Source organism: Pituophis catenifer, unplaced genomic scaffold, assembly GCF_029215685.1.
Source record: "Pituophis catenifer annectens isolate HBS135680 unplaced genomic scaffold, rPitCat1.0.hap2 SCAF_12, whole genome shotgun sequence".
Lineage (NCBI taxonomy): Eukaryota > Metazoa > Chordata > Lepidosauria > Squamata > Colubridae > Pituophis > Pituophis catenifer.
In genome coordinates this window covers 6,783,079-6,807,065 of record NW_027256892.1, presented here as the reverse complement: position 1 = coordinate 6,807,065, position 23,987 = coordinate 6,783,079, and the positions used below count along the sequence as shown (strand labels likewise).

The 23,987-nt window shown below is 39.9% G+C and overlaps 1 protein-coding gene across 1 annotated transcript; it reads left to right on the top strand.

Moving 5' to 3' along the window:
• Positions 1-1,434: 1,434 nt before the first annotated feature.
• ERLIN2 (ER lipid raft associated 2) lies at positions 1,435-23,040 on the top strand. Its single transcript, XM_070952307.1, has 12 exons — positions 1,435-1,470; positions 4,739-4,860; positions 5,511-5,592; positions 7,526-7,572; positions 9,283-9,344; positions 9,629-9,754; positions 10,714-10,787; positions 11,437-11,495; positions 12,189-12,280; positions 12,823-12,912; positions 16,495-16,574; positions 17,521-23,040. The coding sequence occupies exons 2-12, from the start codon at positions 4,754-4,756 to the stop codon at positions 17,707-17,709; spliced, it is 1,008 nt and encodes a 335-aa protein (XP_070808408.1). The 5' UTR covers positions 1,435-1,470; positions 4,739-4,753; the 3' UTR covers positions 17,710-23,040.
• The last annotated feature ends 947 nt before the right edge of the window (positions 23,041-23,987 follow it).

Sequence of the window (23,987 nt, the reverse complement as noted above, 5' to 3'; positions counted from 1 at the left end):
CCATCTTTCCAAACAGCTTCCATGTTTCCAGTGTCTTTCTCCCCACTTGGAACTGAACACAGATGGACATTTCTTCCAACATTATAAAACAAATACATTCAAGTTATTGACTATCACCCTGGTTAGATTGTAATTATCTTATTAATACATGTTCAATTGTAACCAGCTAATTATAATCAGTATAACTAGGTTATACTGAGTATATCAATACTGACTGGATTTATATAATTCAGTCAGTATAATTTAAAAATAACAATGACATAGTAAAATAAAATGAATCAGACCATTTTGTGCATTGGGCGTCCAAGTCCTGTTGTTTGTAAATAATGGTTTATGGCTTAATATCTGGGGTACGAACTCAACGATTACTCAACAGAACGCAGATCATGCAAAACCATACTAAGCCACTTGACTTAATCATGATGGCCATAGTTATGATTTGCTACTGTCTTCATGCAACGTATGAGCGCAGCCTATATCATGTAATATTTTTCTCTTGCTAATAAATAGCTGAACGTCTTAAACCGAATGGGCTGCCAACTCAAAAGGGGATGTAAGCCCACTGTGACCCACGTAGGCCCACCTTTCGAATCATAACTTGGAGAGTACTTGCAGGACCACCTCCTACCCGCCTCCCACCGCCCAGTGCGCTCACATAGGACTGCCCTTCTCCTGGTTCCATCGGCCAGGCAGTGTCGGCTGGCGGCCCCCAGGATGAGGGCGTTCTCTGTGGTCGCACCGACCCTCTGGAATGGTTGACCCACTGGGCTCCGGATGGCCCTTGACCTCCGCACCGATCTAAAGCCATGGCTCTTTCAGCAAATTCCCTGATCTGCTGTGTATTTTAATTTGGGATTTGGGGTGTTAAATCGGATTTTAACATTTTAATTCTATTTATTGTTGGACTGTTTATTCTGTGAGCCGCCCCGAGTCCCTCAAGAGAAGGGCGGCATATAAATATGACAATATTTATTTTATTATTTATTATTTATTAAAATAAATAATTAAATAAATAAATAAATAAATAAATAATTAAATAAATAAATAAATAAATAAATAAATAAATAAATAAATAAATAAATAAATAAATAAATAAATAAATAACTTCCACCCCTTTAACCCAGGCGAGGTTGAAGGCAGCCGCCGTCTGGGAAACGCGTCTCCGCACTGTTGCCTGCCCGCTCAGTTCAACACCCGCTTCTTACTTCAAACGTCGGCTCGGGGCACCATTCCGACGTTGCGGGTAACACGCAGGCGGCGGCACTGGAGTCTAGGGCGAAGAAGCCATTCCCAGGGCTCTCGCGCCCTCTGTCGGAGAAAGAAGGCAGCAACGGCCGTACTTCAGAGGGGGCGGGGCGAACGTCCAACAGGTTCTGCCGGCGGCGGCGGCGGCGGCTCAGGGAGATGACGTCAGGCGCGCGACTGACCCGGAAGCCAGGGCGGCCATAGCAGCAGGAGGCGCGGGCGGCCGTAAGTGTGCCGGGGCTGTGAAGCGCGGCAATCCGCGTGGCTGTCTTTCTCTGCTAGGCCGGCGCCTCGCTTCCTCTCCTCCCCCTCAGCGGTGTACCCGGCCGGGCTCCGCGTCTTCTTTCCGGCTGTAGGGAGTCCCTCGTTGCTATCTCTACCTCCCTCCCCAACCGAGTGCTTTCGCTAGGCCGCCCCCTCGCTTCTCTCGCCCCTTTAGGAGGCCCGGAGAGCGTCCCGTTTCTTTCATTGGGAAGAAAGAAGGATGAGGGTTATTTTTATTTATTCTCTGCTGAAAGCCTCGGCCGCCCAACTTCAGTGGACTCTGGGCAGCGCACAGTACTAGGGGGAAAAACATAAATAATAAGAATAACGCCCCAGTTTTTAGCTGCCAATGTTGTCCTCCGCTTAAGGCATAGCCAGGTCCTTTCATTTCCAGTCGGCTTTCCCCAAACTGGGCCTCCCAGGGGCGTTGCAAAAACCTCTTCCAGGTAGCCCTTTTGGACTCCTAATGGAAAAGTCTGTTGCCTTTTTCTTTAGTGGGACAATTTCGACAGCGCTTTCCTGTATTGTTATGTGGCTCTTCTCTCATTTACTTACGTACTGTTTTTATATCCTGTTTATTCTCTGAAGAGCTCGAGAGGTTTGGGGAGGGGGTGTGTCTTTCTTTGGGAATTTTCCCACCACAAGCCTGTGAGATTCGTTGGAATGAGAATGGCTGGGTGAAAGTAACTCTGAGCTCTCCATGGTTACTGAGAGCTGAAGTCTTGGTGCTTGCAGATGCACGCATCGAAAGCAACGCTTTTGTGTTTTTCTTTCAAATACGTTTTTCAACAGATACGCTCCAATAAAATCTTGTCGTTGAAGTCCGAAGAAAATGAGGGCTGGGGAAGGAGGCAGAGAAGTGGGAAAGGATGAAACAGTTGTCTTTCTAAAGCAGCCTGTCCAATCTTAGCAACTTTAAGACATGCTGGCCAGGGAATTCTGGGAGTTGAAGTCTACAAGTCTTAAAGTTGCCAAGGTTGGACATAGCTGTTCTAAAGGAATAGGTAAGGTGGGAAGAATAGAAATTCATTCACAGATAAATAAAGGTGCTAGGTGAACTTTTAAAAAAAAATCATTAACAAGTTTGGCAGGAGACTAGGTTTATATGCCTGATTTCACTATGCCAGGACTTGTTGAACAAGTTACAGTTGGTTCAGTTGATAAGTAATTAAGCTTAGTTCATTAATATAACCACAATTATTTAGCAGTTACAGTTCATTGTCAACAAATCTTGAGCATCTTGACTTTTACAACTTACCTCATTCTCTTCTATTGGAATTTTATTCATGAAGTTGGTGGGCACTGCATTTCTTTTTCAGCTGGAGTGAAAATTTAGAATTGGATATATCGTTGCTATAACTGCAGCTCACAGAAACTGATTGCTTAATGTATGTTTCCTGCCATTTGGGTATACCACAAATCATAGGCATACTTGTGGATTAACCTCTTTTTGGTTATCTAAAGATGTATTTGGCAAACTGAGAGAAGCATAAGCTACAAGAATTGAAAAGTTCTTCCTGCTTGGTTTCCTTATCACTAGCAGTGGTTGAAAATTCAAAGAACTGGCAACTTGGGCACTTCTGTGAGTCACTCAGAAGGCTTCTGGGGATTTTGAATGAGAGGCAAGCAGTAGCATTTAGAGGTTGTTTGCTCTTTGCAACCTGCTAATTTTTTTGAAAAACACAGCATCACAAAGCAACTGTAGTATCTGTCAGAATTTGGGTCCTACTGATAGGAAAAATGCAAGCACGGACAATGGGAAAGTGCAAAATGAATCTTAGAACTGAACAGGATGATGGGGTAATTTAGTCCAATTCTCTGGTTCATCAGGGTAAACCAGAAGTACTCTTGCCTGACTAGTGCTGCCCAGAAATTAGAAATTCTGGGAATTGCAAATCAATATATTTAATTAGAATCAAGTTGTTGAGGCTTAAACATTGTTATCACTGGCATATAACAATCTCTGCTTTAATATCAAAAGGGAGAACCTATCACTTGCAGTAGTCTATTCCACAGTTGGAAATTTTTTACACTTACTTTAAAGACTTAAGCCAAATTCTTGTTTCCACATTGTGATTCTAGTCCTGCCTTTAGAGACACAGGTAACTCTTAATTTCTGCATGAAGAACATGCCAACAGCTACAGATTTCCTCAGAGTCTGTGCTGGAGAAGTTTATTAGTGGATTGTGTTTAATATTAATAAAAGGTGAACACGCCTGTGGTGCTATTTGAATGTTCAGCATCAGATCCTACATAGTAAAAGTTACAATCAGCAGCCCAATTTTTACAGTTCTCTTCTGATCACATTTTTATTTCACATGAATGCTGTAGTTGACAAAACATTAAGGAATTAAATTGATACTGTAAACACTTTTCAATAACCTGGTGTTGGTAAAACTGGCAAATTAGACAAATAATGCTTTCTATTGGAGAGAAGAGTAAAGTTGGGCTCCTTGGTGTGAAAAGAAATTTGGTTTATTCACTTTCTAGTTTATGAGATTTCATTGGGCCCATGACCACTGATTGTGTGAAATTGATTCCTGTTGCCAAGAGGACTGAACGTTTGCCCCTGCCACCCTAAAAAGCAGCTGAGGTTTGTAGGATGTCAAGTACTTTAATCAAATTTAATAAGAAATATAGGTTAAGAGAAGAGCCTGTAGTACAGTGGACTAAACACTTATTAACATCTGCTGCTTGCAATTACTGTAAGTTCAAATCTCACCAGGCTCAAGGTTGACTCAGCCTTCCATCCTTTCAAAGGTAGGTGAAATGAGGACCCAGATTGTGGGGGCAATAAGCTGACTGTATAAATATACAAAAGTATGAAGGCTATTGCTTAGCGCATTGTAAGCCGCCCTGAGTCTCCAGAGAAGGGTGGCGTATAAATTAAAGCAAAAAAAAAAAAAACCCAAAACATATCTTTTAGCTATGACATGAAACAGTCTGAATATTCCGTGGCAGTAGAGTTGGTCATCAAATGCTAAAGGTAAATATATAACCAAATTTCCAGTTCTTTCAGAGAACAGTTGACTAGCTATTGATGGAAAAAGTATGCTGGGTCTGTGGACCTTGATCCAATCATGCAAGGAAATCTTTATCATGATCTAATCATAAACAAGGTGTCCTGTCTATAACTTTAGACAGGACAGTTTGTTCCCAAAGCAGAGAACCAGTGTCTTGCACAGATTCACATAAGTGCTTATCTTGCTCCTTTTTTTACTTTTCTCAGGTTACTTTCTCAGGGATGACTCAGTTAGGTGCCATTGCAGCTTTGGCTGCTAGCCTAGTAGCAGCTTCTCTTTTTTCTGCAATACACAAGATTGAAGAAGGGCACATTGGTGTTTACTACAGGTAAGGGCAGATACTTGGAAGGAGGTGTGCTTTTTTGTATTGCTGCATGTGTGCTTTTTTGTATTTTTGCATGTGCTAAGAAATGTGGTTTGCAAGATTGAATAAATGACAAATGGAAATTTTTCCTTCATTTCAACCTGGTGCCACGCATAAACTTTCTTTAGGAGAGTGTTCTTTAAGTTGAATACCATAGCTGTGAAAATCTGCTCCTGGACCATTTGAGGACTGTGCAAATGCATCTCATTCTGAATATGCTTACTGAGATTGCTTGTACATGTTTCAAAATAGTAGCTCTAGAGTGGTTAGCTTGGGACACTTGTGGTCTTTTGGCACTGGAGAACACCCCCTCCTGTTATACATAACTTGAGTATTTAGGATGAAATGTTTGGCTTTGAACCTGAGGTTGTTGCAGACTCAGTGTAATTGTATTTATGGTGAGCTGTCTTCAGTTTGTAGGATGCTATACAAATGATGCAAATAAAGTTTTGATAAAAGGACACAGGCAAAATGTGATGGTGAGAAAGCAAGCTTTGAATTTGTTAATGCACTACATAATCTGGAATTGGTTGGTGGGGATGTCAAAAGTCTGAAATTGCTGGTCAAAGAACCTGAGCATTTTTTGTTTAAATATATACCTTTCTCCCCTACAGAGGAGGAGCACTTCTGACATCTACAAGTGGACCTGGTTTCCATCTAATGCTCCCCTTCATAACTTCCTATAAATCAGTACAGGTATCTTGTCTTTATATATAATTGTCTTATGGGAGAGAAGCACAGAGAACTCTTACTAACTGTGCCAGAGTAGTTTTGAATGCTACCTTAGAATAGACATTTCTTGGTAGATTCTAATTCACAGTCTCAACAATATGAGGTGTCATTTTAGTCCAATGTATAGTTTATATAATTCAATTTTCATAATTGTATATTTTGTTGGGGATAAGTAAATCAACTCCTAATTGATTGGAAAATTTAAATACATGATTCAATATGTTGTTACTAAAGTATAGATATCTAGAAGCCGGATTTACATTTATACCTTGTAACTGTCACATGGAAGATGCTCCTAAATGCATCTTGGGGCGATTTTGTTAATATTTAACTCTCTAATGCTCTTTGTGTATCTTGGGTGCAAGCCTGAGGAACTGTTTTGTCAAGTGGTTCATTATGTAGTAACTGTTGTGAAAGGAAGAAAGAAAGAAGCTTGCCACACCCAATGGTTCAGAGTCCAGGTTTTCTGTTGCAAGTTGTTTGGGTAAGGAACATAATGTGGGGAATGCTTGAAGAGGTTAAAAATAGAATAAAAATGGAATGTGGCATGAAGAGGAATTGTGCCCATGCTTAAATTTGTAATGTAACCTTTTATTCCTGGATCTCAATTCTCCATTCATGATAATCATATCTTAGTCTGAAACTCTGACTAATCCTAGCTTGTCTCCAGAGGAGAAACAGAATATGTACAGTTTTGGTTTCCAGTTGCTTTCCATGACCAGGAATTCTAGTTTGCAATAACCATCATTAATATATTGTAGCAAGCTATAAACTTCGTGTTTATTTATTAATCAAATTTATATAGCCATCCATCTTATATGACATTACTCTGGGCGGTTTACAATAATATAATAATACATAATTCATATAAATCAGACTAGACATATACGAGCTTGTGACACAAACATTATTTACATACTCCAATTTATTTAATTCTTACATCCTGTGGAAAAGCTGGTTTTATGTGTGTGGGACACACTTATTTGGCAATAAAGTTTATTTATTTTTCTTTACTATTATCTACTTCCCAGATTGACTTAGATCTTAACTGCCCCTTATTATTGTCCTGTAATATGTATATATTTTCTGTTATGTTTTATTAAGCATTTTACCTCTGTAAATTTTGTAATGAGCCTATGCAAAGTTCTTGCAAAGTTACTCTTAAAATTGCAGACCTGCAAACAAAGTTGTTCTTTTCATGTGCCACATTTCCCAACTCCTTCACATTCTTTCTTTTTGTCTTATCTGAATGGACCTTAAACCTGTTTTCAAACAAGACCTTCCACTTTTTCACAATAGGGGTAAGAGGTTTATCTTCAAGACCTGCTCTCAATCAGCATGTTGAATATATTTGTCTTGAAGTATTGTTGAGCAACATTTGGAATGGACAGTCTGTTTCTGGCTTGGATAGGTTGCAGAGAAGATGGGGTTAAGATAATCAGGTAGAGCTCGAGATAGACAGATGGGTGGCATTTACCTGAGTTGGGCCAAAGAGACTTGACCAAAGCTATGCAAGCCACTGTGCAAAGATGGGTAACCACTTTTTACAGCCCATGGAGCTCTGCACTACCCAATATTATTTTTCTGCTCTGCTGGGACAAGAAACATCATTTGGCATCAGTATATAATAAGTTGTAGCACAATAATTTAAAAATCCTCCTCCAAGTCAGGGAGAAAAGTAAAAAGATGAATCTCTTCACAGTTGTGACCTTCTTTATGCAACATTACCTTGTTTCCTGCGGCTGTTTATCCCCCCCAAAAAAAGATTATGTGAGTGTTGGCTGCCAAATTTTGTTTATCCCCATCCCAGAGAAAAGTTTTTTTTTCTTATTGCAGAAGTGAAATTCAGCTTAAGGAAAGCAGTCCCTTAATAGTCCTCTTTCTTTCTACTTTCTAGACCACCTTACAAACAGATGAAGTAAAGAATGTTCCATGTGGCACAAGGTAAGGTTGGACCCCCATCTGTGAAATCTGCCATTTCTTAGCTTTTATCTTCTCCACAGGTGGAGGAAGGCTTTCTCGTACATAAATCTAGAATTTGTTTTGTAACTTTGATTAGTGCTTCCCTCCTGTGTATAGATGTGTCGAAAAATGTGCTATTATTTTTGCTGATTTAAGATAAGATGACACAAATAGGAAATGAAATCATCTTGTATCTATGATCCTGTATTTGACTGTCCATGTAACTATCAGTTTGGTCTAGTGATCAAGGCACCAGGCTAGAAACCAGGAAATTGTGAGTTCTAGTACTGCCTTAGACATGAAAACCAGGTGGGTGACTTTGGGCCAGTCAATGTCTCTCAGCCCAACTCGCCTCACAAGGTGTTAAGGTGGTTGTTGTGGAGAAAATAGGAGGAGGAAGGAGTATTAGCTATATTCGCTGCCTTAAGTTATTTATAAAAGTGATAAAGGCAAGATTTAAAAAATTAATACCACAGCCTAGGAGTCTGTATTTAAAGATGGCATAAAAATGCAAGTAGGTTTGTTGGTCTTGAAACCTGGAGTTAAGATATTTGGCATTCAAAGCTGCAAATTACTTCACCAAGTTATGTAGCTTGACTAATTAATGTAATCATTTCTTGTATTTCTGTTTTCGATAGAGGAGAATATCAGTAGCTCAGGGTTGAAATGAGAGGTCCTTGCTGCAGAGTTTGCTTGTTCTCTTGCAGACGTTTCGTTACCCAAATTAGGTAACATCATGAAGCGTCTGCAAGAAGTCAAGCAGGCTCAGAGAGCACCGATTTCTATTCCAATTTCACCCCTCATTTCTATATTTTCTCATTTTTGGAGCCCATGTGGGATAATACAAACTCTTCCCCCTTTTCCAATCCTGATGTTGTAGGTGTTTGAGGAGGATTCTCATCCAGGCATCTTATTTCAATGCAATTTTTTTATTATTATGGTTTGTCACACAGTCAGCCAGATGTTCAGACTGGATTTGCCATTTTTATGCACCTATCAAGCCCTTCCCCGGGACCTGAGTGGGATAGGCAGATATTGATGTTTCATTGTGTTAGAGGTATGGTCGCAGGATCTAAGCTATTCCAAATAAAGCTGTCTTTCGTAATTGGCTGATGGTGAATTTGTCAATGCCGATGGTGTTCAAATGGTCCTCCAATTGTTTTGGGATTGCACCCAAGGCAATATTACTATTAGTACTACCTTTGCTTTCCTTATTTTTCTCACTCAGATGGGAGGCCTGATTGCATTCTATTAATCCAAAGAATGCCCTGCCTCTACCACTAGATGGCACTTTTTTCCTTTTACTTATCCACAGAGAAGCCTCTTGCAGTAGTGTTAATGTGTACCAATCAATCTAAAATTGCTACCCTTTTTTAACAAAGTAGCACTGCATGTGTTTGGGGCAGGTAGAGTTCACTTTCTGAGCTACCTCTTGATACCTTATTCTTGCAATCAGAAGTTTGGTAGCAGTTTTTTCCAACTAATGCATTTTATTAAAAGGTGTTGGCTTACATGAGAAAAATGTATGCCTTCTAATAAAAGGTGTTTGTCAGAAAAGGTGCTACCAAACTCCTGTTTTTTTGGCAAGGGAGATTAGCACAGCTCTCAGCGTTGCTTCTCTTCCAAATGACCCATCCCAGCAGATGCTCACCTCTCTCCTACTTGAATTTTTTTTTTTCTTTATTGCTGCAGCGGAGGAGTGATGATCTATTTTGACAGAATTGAGGTTGTGAACTTCCTGATCCAAAGTGCAGGTGAGTTATTAATGCCAATCTCTTTTTCAGAGCTGGATTTGGGATCGGATTTATTGTGGGAAATGGCTGCACCAATTGTCCTGGAAGGAAGATAAAACGAAGGGACCATTTATACCAAGGAAATAAAATTAGGGGTTATTTTTAATCACCCAGTTCCCAGGGTTCTTTGTTGCCTGGAGAGAAGTACTGAGTTTTTCCCATTCTCAAACCGTGGCTATAATAACAAATGAGATGCCATTTCTTGCCTGCACAATTTTTTAACACCCCTTATTCTCTCTCCCTAGTCTATGATATAGTAAAGAACTATACTGCAGATTATGATAAGGCTCTCATCTTCAACAAGATCCACCATGAGCTGAACCAGTTTTGCAGTGTTCACACACTTCAGGAAGTTTATATTGAATTGTTTGGTGAGTTTCTTCAGCATGATGTGCACAACACTTGAATTAAAATACCTTAGAGAACTGTTGGGATTACAATGTCTCTAGAATGAGAAGAATTTAAGGGTTAGGTTTGTGAATTTCATTAAGCTGTCTTCCTTTCTCTTTCCCATAATTGAGAGCATTTACAGGTTTGCATATTTGTTAAATCATTGAATCCACAGCAATAGATTTTACTTTCCTAACATTAATGGGAGCATTGAAAAACTTGAAAGACCAGGTTAAGGACAGAGAAAATATATGTGGTCGCTAAGAGCAGAGGCCAATTTGATGACACAAAATCTATCTCAAAAAATTAATGGTGCTTTTAGCTAGTCTTAGTGGAAGTAATTAAATGTTGCAATGTGTGATACATCATTTCCTTTGAACATGATAGAGCATGATAGTGCATTACATATTTTCATTAATCTACCCTCATTTTGTTTCAGAAGACAAATCAGTCAATTGAAAACAAATAGTGGTTTTATAGTTCAGGGTTTTATAATCAGGAATTTTGGTAGAGCTAGTTGATGAGGCAGGAGTGAAAATTTGCACCATTTTTTTTACCTCTACAACTATTTAGCAGTAAAGAAACATTGGAAAGTGTCATTGATTATATGAATGTTTGGTTGAAGATTATATCTCTTTACTTATCAGTGGCCCTGATACCCTTAAAATATTGCTGAATTATAAGTCCCAGTATTCCTCACCATTAGCCAAGTTCATGGCTATTATTGCTGGAAGTTCAGCAAATTTTGAAAATCCATACATTTTCTGTGATCTTTGGCATAAAAGAGGTTGGAATTGAAAGTGAGACCACCTGCTTCCAAAGGAACTACTGTCTCAATAACCTATAATTCCTTCCAGAGAATAAGTGCCTTGTCATCCATATTCTCTCCCATTTTTATTGCAGCAATATTGCCTTGTCTGTTTGCTTTATCCCTTCTTAGATCAGATTGATGAAAACCTAAAACTGGCTCTTCAACAAGATCTGACAACCATGGCTCCAGGACTCATCATACAGGTAATGAAAAATGCTGGAATATATCCCAAGAAAAAAATTCTGGTGCAAAACTGGATAGAATGCTCAATGTTTTGGTTTCAGGACCTCTTCACATTCTTAAAAATGATTGAGGGACCCCAAAGAGCTTTGGCTAATGTGGGATATATCTAACAATATTTAGATATTAAAATGGAGAAAATTTAAAATATTTATTACTTAGTTGACTTCATGGACTCCCTGAGAATCGCTGGGATAGACGAGAGAATTGCAAACTAATCTTGATGTTGTCCAATTTGAAGTTCAGAGATTCTGCCATTGTTGCAAACATGATGACAAAATATTGGTTCTAGTTTGGTTCTAAGTTGTGCTTTTCTCCAAACGGAAGTGTCTCACGTTCTGGGCTAGGCAACTTCCATGTTTAGTTTTATATGTCTGAATAGATTATAAGATTATTTTAAAAATTGTTGCTTATCTAAACAAGGAGTTATTGAAACCTCTTATGAGCTCTGTCCAATTGATAGCTAGTCTTTCCTTTGTTGCTTCATTCTTACTAGTTCCTATTCACAGATTCAGGATGCCTTTACTTTTGAACAGTCAGCTGTGTGGTTCTTAATATTGTGGTCATTTTGAGAGTCTTTCCTCATAATGCTCACTTTTTCTGCTCAATCAGGCAGTCCGAGTTACAAAGCCAAACATCCCAGAAACAATTCGGAGAAATTATGAGCTCATGTAAGTTTCTGAAATCCTCTTCTTTATAGTGGTTACATGTGTGTGTGTGTGCATACATTACACATACACTATAGGACTGTAGTCATATGACATATGTAAAAACACACACTGCTCACCCAGTTTTAACTGCTGAATATGTTAAGGGCCCTGTTTCCTGGCTGTATTGCTAACTAGTCAAATATTTTGCCCTTGTGTATATTTAATCCGAACGTTTTTAATGTTTTAAAATGTTTTTAGTATTTTTAATTGCTTTTGTTTTTAATTGTAAGCCATCAAGAATCATTGACTGAGATGAGCTAATATAGAAATTGAATGAATGAATGTTCAGTTTGAGCCATCTGTAGAATCTCTTGTGCTTATTATTTGTACATATAAGAGCTGTGGTGGTGCAGTGGTTAGAATGCAGGCTATTTCTGCTGACTGCCGGCTGTCAGCAATTCGAGTCTCATTGACTCAAGGTTGACTCAGCCTTCCATCCCCAAGGTCAGTAAAATGAGGACCCAGATTGTTGGGGGCAATAGGCTGATTCTGTAAACTGCTTAGAGAGGGCTGTAAAGCACTGTGAAGCAGTATATAAATCTAAGTGTCGTTCTATATATGTATATATTCTAATCCATTCAGTAACTTGAAGATGCCTTTTGTTATGGAAGTCATTTTAATCCTTTAGCTAAAGCCTCTCTTGGTCCCCTCTAGGGAGAGTGAAAAGACAAAACTGTTGATTGCGGCTCAGAAGCAGAAAGTTGTGGAGAAAGAGGCTGAAACAGAACGCAAAAAGGCCCTCATTGGTTGGTGTGCAGTTTTTGTTGTCATGTAGGAATATTCTTGTAGAATTAGGCAGAACATAACAGGTGGTATTTCTTGTTTTGTCTGTGTGGACTGCATTTTCCAAAAGAATAGAGGGAGATCAAAAGCAGAGGCTAAGAAGTATACATTGTGCATATAACTAAGGGAGTATTTTTCCCACTGGATCTGAACCAAACTGGATATAAGCTCAGAATGATTTTAGATTGCAAACTGTGAATTCTCTGAGAGTATAAAAATACTCAGGTAGTTTGTGAAATGAGGGGGAGGGACGTAATTTCCTTTGGGGTAGTTAACTTCATCAGAGATCATTAGAAAAATCCTAGTTTAAAATATGAGCCACCCTTGTAAACAAAAGAGAAAAAAACCTCCTGAAAAGGTGTACAAGTCATCATTTCTAAGCACCCTTTGGGGGAAGCACCCACAGAGGCAGTGGAGAAAGCCTCTCTGCTCCAGGAAATTGTAGCTTCATTGAACATCATTGCTGCCTCCTATAATGATTGGGTGTGTTTTCTCTCCTATGCAGAAGCAGAAAAAATTGCCCAAGTGGCTGAGATAACATATGGGCAGAAGGTGATGGAAAAAGAAACAGAGAAAAGAATATCTGAGATTGAAGGTAAGCAGCAGTGTCTTAGAGGTGTTTGTCCTGTCTGAGGATTTCAATCACTATGTTCCCTGTTTGAAGATCACCAGAAATCTAACAAAGAGATTAAATCCAGTTTACAGAGAGAACAAGAAAATTCCAAATATCTTAATGATGTTAATGGAGATAATCTTGTTTAGGGTGAATCAGTAGTGTCTATGATGTAATTCTGCAGAAGCAGCATCTTGTGATTTGCTTCTGTTTAACCCCATTCGTCTGTCATCAGCTTTAGGAGCCTCTCCCCATTTCACTGACATTTGAAGAATCCTTTCCTTGCTTATTCCAGTTTTTATTTAATCCTTAAGCAATAAGGAGGTAAATAATAGAATCATGGAGTGGGAAGAATAATATTTAGATTATTGAGTTCCAACCCGTACTTAGTGCAAAAATCCAAATTAAAGCATTGGTTACAATTCAGCTTCTCTTGAAAACCTCCAGCAAAGGCTACTCATTACTTTTAAATCCTTCTTGAATTGCCATTAAACCAAGAATCAGAAAACTGACTGTTACCATTGCTTGTTACCATTAGGAAGTTTCTCCTAACTTCCACTTAAGGAGTGTGCAGCAGGCAGATTTGAACAACAAATTGCATTGCACTTGTGTCGGAGGCACTAGGCTGCTTCCAGGTTGAAAGGATTAGCTGGTGACATCACTGTTGCCCAGGGGTTGCCTAGCTGAAAGCTGATTTCATGTCCCTATTAATGTGCCCAATTGAAGTGGTACCTATCTACCTACTTACAAATGCACACTTTTGAACTGTCAGCAGGAGCTGGAGGAAATTATGGAAACTCGCCCCGTTCCATGTTAGCATTTGGGTCTCGAACATGGGCTTGCTACTTATCAACCCAGCATCCTAACCATGCAAACCACCATGAGGCAGAATGAATCGGCTACTCCTCCTTTCTCTCAATTTTCATTACTCCCCCAACCTGCAGGCCTTAAAAACAATCCAAATATCTCTGAGCCTACACCACCACCACCACCCGTGCGCAGACTTTGAAATTAGTTTGAAGTTACATGGGATTGGCATCTGGATCACAAGTTGGTGATATTTCCACCAACTGGCATTGGCTCTGCAAGTTTTTCTCTGCATCACAAGCTGGAATTGAACCTGGGTGCTTCGCTTATAAAGCATGTGCTGTGCCACTGAGCCAAAGCCTTCAAGCTACCCTTGTAAGAAGGAGATGCTGACATGAGGATTTCCCATTTGTTGACCCTTTTTTGGAGTAAGCTGCTGGTGCAGGGAAAAGGCTCCTCTGGCCTGTCTCTAAGCACTGGTTTGCTAAGCTAAATTCATTATGAACCTTGTCAAGCGATCCAGCATGTCCCCAAGGAGCTAATTAGTGGTTTACAGAGCAGCATCTTCTCATTAGGCAGGCCTTGGCAGAGGGCTAATAGCTTGCTTTTACATCGAGACGTGTTGCTGAGTGCCAGGCCTTTGAAACGATCCAACTGTATCCTAAGCAATTGAAGGAGAGGAGACAGAATGTCCAGCTGTATCCTAGTAGCAAATTTGGGGCTTTGTTCAGACTCGTGTAGTTGCTCTGGCAATTGGATACTGTACTGTATACCCCTTGAATTGCACACACTTTGGGCTGTTGACATTGGTGCATTGGTATATGAACAGACATGGAGGTGTTAATGGATGGATGTGTGTCAAAACCGCATGAGTATGGACTTCCCCATTGACTTCGCTTGTCAGGCGGTTGCAAAAGGTGATCATATGACCCGGGACATTATAAACATGAGCCGATTGCCAAGCAACTGAATTCTGATCATGGGACGGTGGGGATGCTCCAATGGTTGAAAGTGTGAAAAAATCATGTCACTTTTTTCAGTACCATTGTCACTTTGAATTGTCACTAAAACAAATTGTTATAAGTTGAGCAGTACCTATAATTGCTTTTATATAGTAAAGCTTGACTTACGACTTTTTCACACTTGCAACCGTTGCGGCATCCCCATGGTCACATGATCAAAATTCAGACGCTTGGCAATTGGCTCTCAAGGTCATGTGATCACCTTTTGGGACCTCCTGATAAGCAAAGTCAACAGAGAAGCCAGATTCACTTAACAACCGTGTTACTAACTTAACAGCTGCAGTGATTAACTTAATACTACTGCAATGCTCTCTACATGGGGCTCCCCTGGGGTGCACCCGGAGGCTCCAGCTGGTCCAGAATGCGGCCGCGCGGGGGATTATGGGAGCGACGGGGCGCTCCCATGTGACACCTCTCCTGCACGAGCTGCACTGGCTCCCGGTGGTCTTCCGGGTGCGCTTCAAGGTGTTGGTGACCATCTTTAAAGCACTCCATGGCTTAGGGCTGGGGTATCTACGAGACCGCCTTCTGCCACCAATAGCCTCCCACCGGCCAGTACGCTCGCACAGAGAGGGCCTCCTCAGGGTGCCGTCCGCCAGACAATGTCGGCTGGCGACCCCCAGGGGGAGAGCCTTCTCTGTGGCGGCGCCCACCCTCTGGAACAACCTCCCCCCAGAGATACGCACAATACCAGGCCTCCGGACTTTTCGTTGGGCCCTGAAAACGTATTTATTTCACCTAGCCGGGCTGGCTTGATCCCACTGTTTTGGTTAAATTGAATTGATTTTAATTGGGTTGTTTTAAATTGTGGCCAAAAATATTTAATTATTTTTAAATTGTTTTTAAATTTTATATGTTCTGTTTTATTCTGGCTGTTCACCGCCCTGAGTCCTGCTGGAGAAGGGCAGTATACAAATTAAAACAAACAAACAAACAAACAAATAAATAAATAATAACTGTGGCAAGAAAATTCATAAAATGGGGCAAAATTCACTTAACTGTCTTGCTTAGTAACAGAAGTTTGGGGCTTAATTGTGGTTGTATTTAGCAGTAACTTTATGAATTGGCTTTCTAAACTTGGAAATCCTTTCTCTTAGAATCATAATTCTTTCTCCTTTTCCATCAGTACTGTCTTTCAGCTGTGTGCTTTATAGGGAATTGAATTTGCATCTCCCAGATCTAATTCCAACCATCTCTACCTCACTGACTCTTGGGTGTGTGTGGGAAGAGTTGAATCTTTTGCTTAGAAACTAGAACAGTCTAAATTATATCTGTTTCACTTGATTCTGAAAAGCATCTGACTTACTGGTAGATTTCACACAGAAAAGTTTGAATTTTTAACTGGAGCATGTTCTCTATTCAGATTTCTTTTTGTCACTGATCAGCTTTGCCTAACCTAGTGCCCTTCATACTACACAATGTCTACTGGCTATGATGATGCCCAGAATGTCTGCAGGATATCAGGTTAAGGAAAACTGCTCTGCTGTGCTTCATTTCTTCCTCCAGATTGTTCTCTTAATGATTGGCTGTAATCTTTTTGTTCTTGTTGTTCTGATCAAGATTAAGAGAAAAAATGACTTCAGATGGAAACTATTTGACCAATTCTGAAGATACAAATCAGCATTTCTTCTAGAAAATGCCTGCTCCTCCTCCTCCTCCTCTTTAAATTTTCAGGGTCACTTGAGGCTTCTCTGCATTTGGAAGTCTTTTTCACCCATCTCCCCTCTTTTTGCAGATGCCGCATTCCTTGCCAGAGAAAAAGCGAAAGCAGATGCTGAATGTTACACGGCCTTGAAGATAGCAGAAGCCAACAAGGTGAGAGATTCCACTGTGCTTCCTTGGCCTGGAGCTCAGTTTATTGATGCTGCAACTGCAAAATCTTAAAGTTGTTTTGATCTTTATTATCACTGCAGTTGTCCCCTTGTCTGAGCTTCTCCATCCTCAAATTCTTGATGGAATCTGTGTGACTCCAAAAATCTTACTGATTTAAAAAGTTGTTCTTGATTACTTGCTAACCATTGACTTATTTATGGACCAGTTTGTGCCTGGCAATCCATGCTAGGTTTTCCTCTTCCTCCTGGACACAGAAGTAGATGTTTCTCTCATGTAATCCCTACATCATAGTTACAGCCGCAGCACTGAGATATTATAAGATACATAAGAGAAGATATTTACACAACATACTAAATCCCAGATGTAGATTAGTAGTATTTTTCTCCTGTGTACAGATTGTTGGTTCATTTGTGTTGAAAGCATCACAATTAAAATAAGACATACTATATGACATAAAATTTAAAATATAAAATACAAGATTAAAATATATACAGTACAAACCAAGATCTTACCCAAAAACTAGCAACATTGATTGCGTTCTGTTGCGTTGCCATGAGATCCTGATTGGGACACAAAGGGCAGATATATAATATATAGGTTGTTGTCTGCACGTCACCATAATTGCAAAGAGCAGAAGCCACTGGATAGCCCCATTTGTTCCGATTGTCTCTGGATATTGTGCTATATTCAAACAAACTATTATTATGGCTGAATGCAATTGTCTATTTATATAACACAGGCAGTGGCTGAATCAACTAACCAGCCTCATTTTAGCTTTATCTTGCATATTTATATTGCTCTATTTTTGTATTTTCAAAGTATTATAAGACACACAATTGATAATTTAATCCAAAGACTGAGCAGAAGTCTTGAAAACTCTTTTTCATAACTGGACTTGTGGGTATGCTCTCTTTCTCTCTCCTTGCAGCTAAAACTGACCCCAGAATACTTGCAGTTAATGAAATACAAAGCAATTGCCTCCAACAGCAAAATCTACTTTGGCAAAGATATACCCAACATGTTTATGGATCACGCTGGGAGTCCCACTAAGTTTTCTGAAGGACAGGCAGAGGAGCTAAGAGATGAAAGTTGGCTGGAAACAGGGGAAGATTTGTGAAGTCATGAGCGGCCAGACGGACAGCACCACCCCTGTCTGAATCCATCCGAAATGGCTATTTGATGTGTGGTCTCTACCTTCCAGAATGTGAAGAAGCACTGAGCCCACTAGGCCAGAAAGAAAAACACCCTCTCTGTTCTGAAAAGACAGCCTGAAGAAGCACTGCAACTCAGGCTTCTGACTTCATCTTTCTTAGCAGTCAAGATACACTGCCTTATTGATCTTTGTGCCGATGGAGGGAGCAACAGTGAATCATGCTAAAAGAAGAGGCAGCGTGCCCATGATTGACTCTGTCTCCACTTCAATAAGATGAAGCATGCTCAGTTTTATTTCTGGAGCAAAAGAAACCTTTTCATGTGAGAAACTCAACTATTCCCTTATACTTGTACATATACTACAGGTCAAGTCCACCATGTAGGGTTGTTTTTTTTTTTTTAGAATTGAAAAAAGGGCTCGCTCCCTCTTTTGGTATTGGCAAATTAGTCTTGAAATAGCCCAACCTTATTCCTTCTAGAAGTCTTGGGACTGCCAACTCCCCAGAATGTAAGTTGTTGGGGTGACCGGGAAGTCCATGAGTTACAGTCCCAACTCTTCTGAAGGGCATAAGGTTCAGTAGACTAATATTTTTTTGGACAATATGTGAATGAGCAGATCATCTCTGCATGCTGAATTATTTGCATTCATGAGCATCTTCTCCAGTAATTGGATTTCACTAGTCATCAGTTGCAGCCTATTTCTTCAAAAATAAAGGTGCTAATTTTGAATTTTTTAAACAAGAAGTACACACACTACAGATTAAAAGCCTTGGAATGGAAACTTGGAGCATTAAACATTAACTAAAGATATGTCAGTTGATGCTTATTTCAAGATCTGCAACATCTAGACCCAATGTCCACCTTCCTACCTGTAGAAATTGGTTGGGACAGTCATGGGACAAATGTCAGGTGAGATGGTTCTTTTGCCCTTACATTAAATGCAGCTTTTCCTGGAGAAGTACTTGTCCTCTGTCTGGAAGTTCTTCTATAATAATATGCAGTTCATAGAGGGAATCAGTAGAGAAGCATAACTTGATTCTGGTTTTCAGATTGTGGTCTGAATGGACCTGTGTAACTACTGATTCCATAATCTTAACACAATCTACTAGCCATGTCATTGTTGTTCACTAGGTAATTGGCAGCCTATTTGCAGAACCCAGATCTGACTGATCAAGACTCATCATACAGGGCTGTATTCTGGCTTGACTAGTCTCCAATGGTGCAACATCGGGGTCTCTCCTGTTCCACTGCTTTATGGATAAAATACACACATCCAGCATTTCTATATTCTAGAAGGCTGTCCTTTGAAGTGATCCACAAGTAGGTGAAATAGTTTGGGAACTGATTCTTAACACTGATTTTTTTCTGAGGACAGCCCAGCAAGCAGGAATCCGAAACACCAAGCTGCATCCGAATCCCTCCTTCAGCAACCAATGATGTCTCAAATGGTGCCCTCAGTGACTCTGTAAATCCCAAACTGCTTATTCCATTAGGTGTGTATCTTCCATTAAGGAAGGGGGGGGGGGGGTGTTGCATGTAGTTCTAGAAATGGCTTGCTCCAAAACCCAGATTGAGAGAACTTTCTGTCCCCCCCCCCCCAAAACAGAAGGACTTTTTCATTCTTCTTGTTGGCCTGTGCTATTTATTTTGCATAGGCTAGTGTTTCTTAGCCTAAGCAACTTTACGAAGTATGGACTTCAACTCTCTGAATTCCTAGCCAGCCATGATGGCTGGTTGGGGAATTCTGGAAGTTGAAGTCCACATGTCTTTAAGTTGTAAAGATTGAGACATCGTAGACTAATAGGGCATCCTGCCAAAATTTTCTGTTCTAAACCCCAAGATCCTGGTACTTGGGATAAGAACCCTTTTAGGGCTGAAATCCTATTTGTAATCCAAACAGTCCAAAGGCCTTTTTTCCTTCTTGTAGTAGGGGAACCATTTTTTTTTAAAAAAAAATCACTAATCAATGTTTGCTGATTGAATAGCTGGTGTATCAGTAGTATACATTTTCCTGCTCTTAAGCTGCAGCAAGTAGGGCTATAATATCTTGTAAGTGGCAGGACCAAGAACCCCAGATCTCTTAGGTGATGATACTCAAAAGACTTTTATCATCTTAGTCTAATCCGTGCCTCCCACTATAAGATCAGTGCTCAGTAGCCACAAGGCCTGAATAAGCCCTCTTGCTAAATCATCTTTTGTGTCTGTTCCATGTGTTAAAAATGCAAGCTTTCCTAGATCCTTTTTAAAGTATGCTTTGCCTATGCTGGACAAAGACCCAAGTAGAAAAACTTTCTATTTGCTTCTTGTTCTCTTTCTTTTTCTGATTTTTTTCAAACAACCTGGTCAATTTTCAGTTGTCATCAAGTGAGATGTCCTGTACCTTTCTCCAAATATGAAAAATCTCTCTTGTTCAATTTTGTTCCATCACCTAATTGAGAGGGTGATCGTTATGGCATGCTGGCTTTTAAACTTCATGGGAGATTTCTGTCAGTCTGATTACAGTCCTTGCTCTTGAAGTGTGACTTTGGGAGAGGGGTGTTTCCACTTTAACATTTTTCTCATCATGCAAGAGGGATTGAGATGAGCCTCTTTATAAAATGGGGGCTACTATTCGGAATCCACGGCCTGCAAACTAAATAAAGGGAATCTCAGGCGCTTTGCCACGTGTGCCTTAAATTTCAAATGAGCTTTTCCTTAGCCCAGGGGTGTCCAACCTTGGCAACATTAAGACCATGCTGGCTGGGATTTCTGGGAGTTGAAGTCCACAACTCTTAACATTGCCAAGGTTGGACGCCTTAGCCTATTCCTCCCCTTGCAGTTGCTTTCTTCCACGTGTCTTCATTGTCTAAAGCTGAGCTAATGTAATGAACATCCAGAGTTCCTCTGAAGTGAAGGAAGCTGTATGGAGAACATCTGTCTGTTTCACTAAAATATTATACTAACTTTTGGGGTAATACATTTTTAATATAGAAGCATTCAGTCATGTGAACCCTCACCCTTCAATTGACAAGGATACAGTTGATGTACTGGTTTCCCACTCTGTGTTAGAATTTGGCCTTTACTTGCAATTGAATTAAACAGTGCTTATGTACAACACAATATAGGCTGCAGGGAAAGTAGAGCAGAAGAAGCATCAAGTGTATTTCCCTTTGTGTGACTTGTTGTGTACGAATAAAGGCTTGTGAGAATTATGGCATCATTACCCCCAAATTCATGGGGAGAAGCCCATTAAATGTGCTATTGGTTTCCACACAGTGCATTGTTCTGAATTGGTGCTGCTTGTTGAAATCCCTAGAACTGCAATAACATCAGGAGTACAGGAGGTTTTTTTTCTATTCTATCTCACACCGTATACCCATGATGGCGAACCTATGGCACGTGTGCCAGAGGTGGCACACAGAACCCTCTCTGTGGGCACCCACGCCATCACCAGCTGCTCTTCTGGTTTCCAGCACACACATGTGCACCGGCCAGCTGGTCTTTGCGGGCGCTGGAGTGCCTGAAAATGGCCCCAAAACAGGCAATTTTGGGGGCATTTTCCAGGCTGTTTTTTGGGTCAAAAACGGCCCTGAAAATGGCAAAAAGCTGTCTGAAAACGGCCCAGAAAATGACTTGAAAACAGCCCAAAAATGGTCTGAAAATGGCCCCAAAACAGGCATGTGCACCAGCCAGCTGGTCTTCAGGTTTCTGGCGCACGCGCGCACACGTGCATTCACATGTTTGGGTACTCTGTGCCGAAAAGGTTCACCATCACTGCCTTATAAAGAAACTTGGCATTCTTCCATGGCTGATAAATGCAAGTCCTAAAGCATTAGGACCTTTAGCATGTGGCTTTGTAATGTATTCCTCTATTCTTCAAAGAAGTCCATTTCTCACTAAGACGAAACAAGAAAGGAATTGTTTCTTTAAGGGTGAACCCAAGCTGAAGCTATATCGAATCTAATTCTAAAAATATTGGGACCTTAATGAGCCCAAGCCAAAGTTTTGACAGTGAAATGTGCAGTACAAGATTTGTTTTCCTCATTTTGATATTGTCCAGTGTTAGGAAACAGAGATCCAACACATCTGGAGGTCACGGAAGGCGTATACCACATAGAATTTGACTGGGCTGGAGAGGGTATATTAGAAAATGTATTTCCCTTCATAGATGTTCTCTTCTATCACACTGCCCAGTGTCCATCCTCCATTACCACCTGAGCTTTCAGCAGCAGCTGCAAAAGATTGATATGCTATAGGACAATTAATTGGCAGCAGGTTGTCACTAGCCAAAATTTATCTAGATTCTGTTCATATCAAAAAATACTGTAGTCAAAATCATGTTGATATTTAAGTCTGCACTTCTGGGTTCAGCCATGTTCTTGTTTATTTGTATAAGCTTGTTTTCATGTAGACGTCACAGATTTTTCCTTGTCAATTGAAAATACAGAAAGTTTGAAACAAATAGTTCAGAAATGGTATGATAAAATAGCTTAGGTACTAAAATGGATCTGTAACCATTTGTCTTAATTTCTGAATTGTACAGTTGAATTTCATTGCCTGAGTTATATCCAATCTTGCAATAGAAGAAAGCTGCTATTTTTTGAACTTCCTACTACAGTTTGCAGAAACATTTATGCGTGCACTGGAATATAAAAATACAGTTAATAAGCATTCACATAAGATTTATGGGAGCAGTGACATTTGATTTTTTTTTCTTCATGTATAAAAGATTAAGATTTGTTTCTCTTTTGCTCAAGCTCTTTAAACTAGCAAATACTAAATTCCAGCAAAGCCAAAGTACATTATGTGACTTTTTATATAACACTGATGTAAAAATATGGTTTAAAAAAAATCTTTAGGCTTTTTAAATAAATGGATTAACTAAATGAAACTTTAAAATTCTTTTCAGTTTTTTTAAAAAAGCAGCATTCCTTAATTAAGATGTGGGTGATTTTTCCTGATGATTCAATTCTGTCCAGCCCATTAGGTACTAGAAATATTGATTTTTGTGTATGTGTGAAAGAGAATGTGCGTGCAAGAGAGAGCTGCTTTGTTAAAATGAGCCTTTCTCAACTGCTCACTGTATGGGTTCTGAGCAACTAATTTTTCTATTTTCTTTTGTATTATCATTGAACAAAGTAACACTTATTTTCTGTATGCAAGGATGTGAAAAAGAACTTTTATGCTTCAAATGAGCTCTCTATAGGAGGCAATCAATGAATGTTGCTCATTCATGTTTTGGGACATCTGCCATTCCGCCATGCTGCTGTGTTTCTAATCTGTTGGATTGTTTCCTTAGAAAATTGTGTATTAAACTGCCGGTACATTTTGATATTTATTGTAATGACTCAATAAAAATGTTCTTTGCTTTTAGAATAAGTACACCCTAATGTGTGTATTCAGGGGATCTCTTTTCAGAGTGAAAAGTAAGGACATATGCTGGGCTTTGAAATAAATGTTGGCGGGGGGGGGGGAGGGGGGCAGAAAAATATTTGAAGAATCTAAGAATTGGATGGTATCTTGGAAACATTTCCTGAACACAACAAACACACACCCAAAAATCTTAAATTGAGACATTTTATGGAGTTAGGCTGCCAAGCATTCCTGTGGGGATCATTAGAATTTAGAATTTATTAGAATAAATAAAGGATATCATCAGATATCCTTTATTTTTTTAAACTTCAGACATAAATAATTGATAAAGCCTTTATAAAGTTGAAACATGTGTTTCCCTACTGTATTGTAACACTTTACTTTATGAATGTCCTGGAGAAAAAAAGCAAGCACTCTGTTACTTATAGGCAAGCCCAGATGGGAAAGGTAGTCCATATTTGGGGAACAAGGTTGGGTGATAGTGGTGGCAGTTGAATTCACATTGTGTGATGCTGTGGTTTATGTAATGTAATGCTTTTGGCCGCGGAAGCCAAAAGCAATAGAGCTGAGCAAGTTGTCCCAATCAGTCTAGTGGCTCTATAAATAGGGGAGATTTGGATGGAATTCTTAATGATATCCATCCTGTCCTTCCAATCCCTCTCTCATCCTTCCCTCTTCCCAAAATCTTGCATTTTCAGATACACTGGATTCCAAGGACAGCTTCAGCTTCTCCCTCTGATCAATGGGGAAGGTGGGTACCGGAACCAGCATGCACAAGCCACCCAATTGGTGTCAACATGAGCCATCCAGAAATGGAGCCAAAGTAGAAACAGAGAAGAGGGGGGAAAGCAGGATCAATGGAAGCAAAAGGAAACCAAAGGTTTCCAGAAA

Excerpts from the sequence above, each read along its gene's own strand:
- ERLIN2 (XM_070952307.1), top strand. The coding sequence starts at position 4,754 with ATGACTCAGTTAGGTGCCATTGCAGCTTTGGCTGCTAGCCTAGTAGCA. Across the intron at positions 9,345-9,628 it reads CTTCCTGATCCAAAGTGCAG|TCTATGATATAGTAAAGAAC; the intron begins GTGAGTTATTAA and ends CTCTCTCCCTAG. Across the intron at positions 12,281-12,822 it reads ACGCAAAAAGGCCCTCATTG|AAGCAGAAAAAATTGCCCAA; the intron begins GTTGGTGTGCAG and ends TCTCCTATGCAG.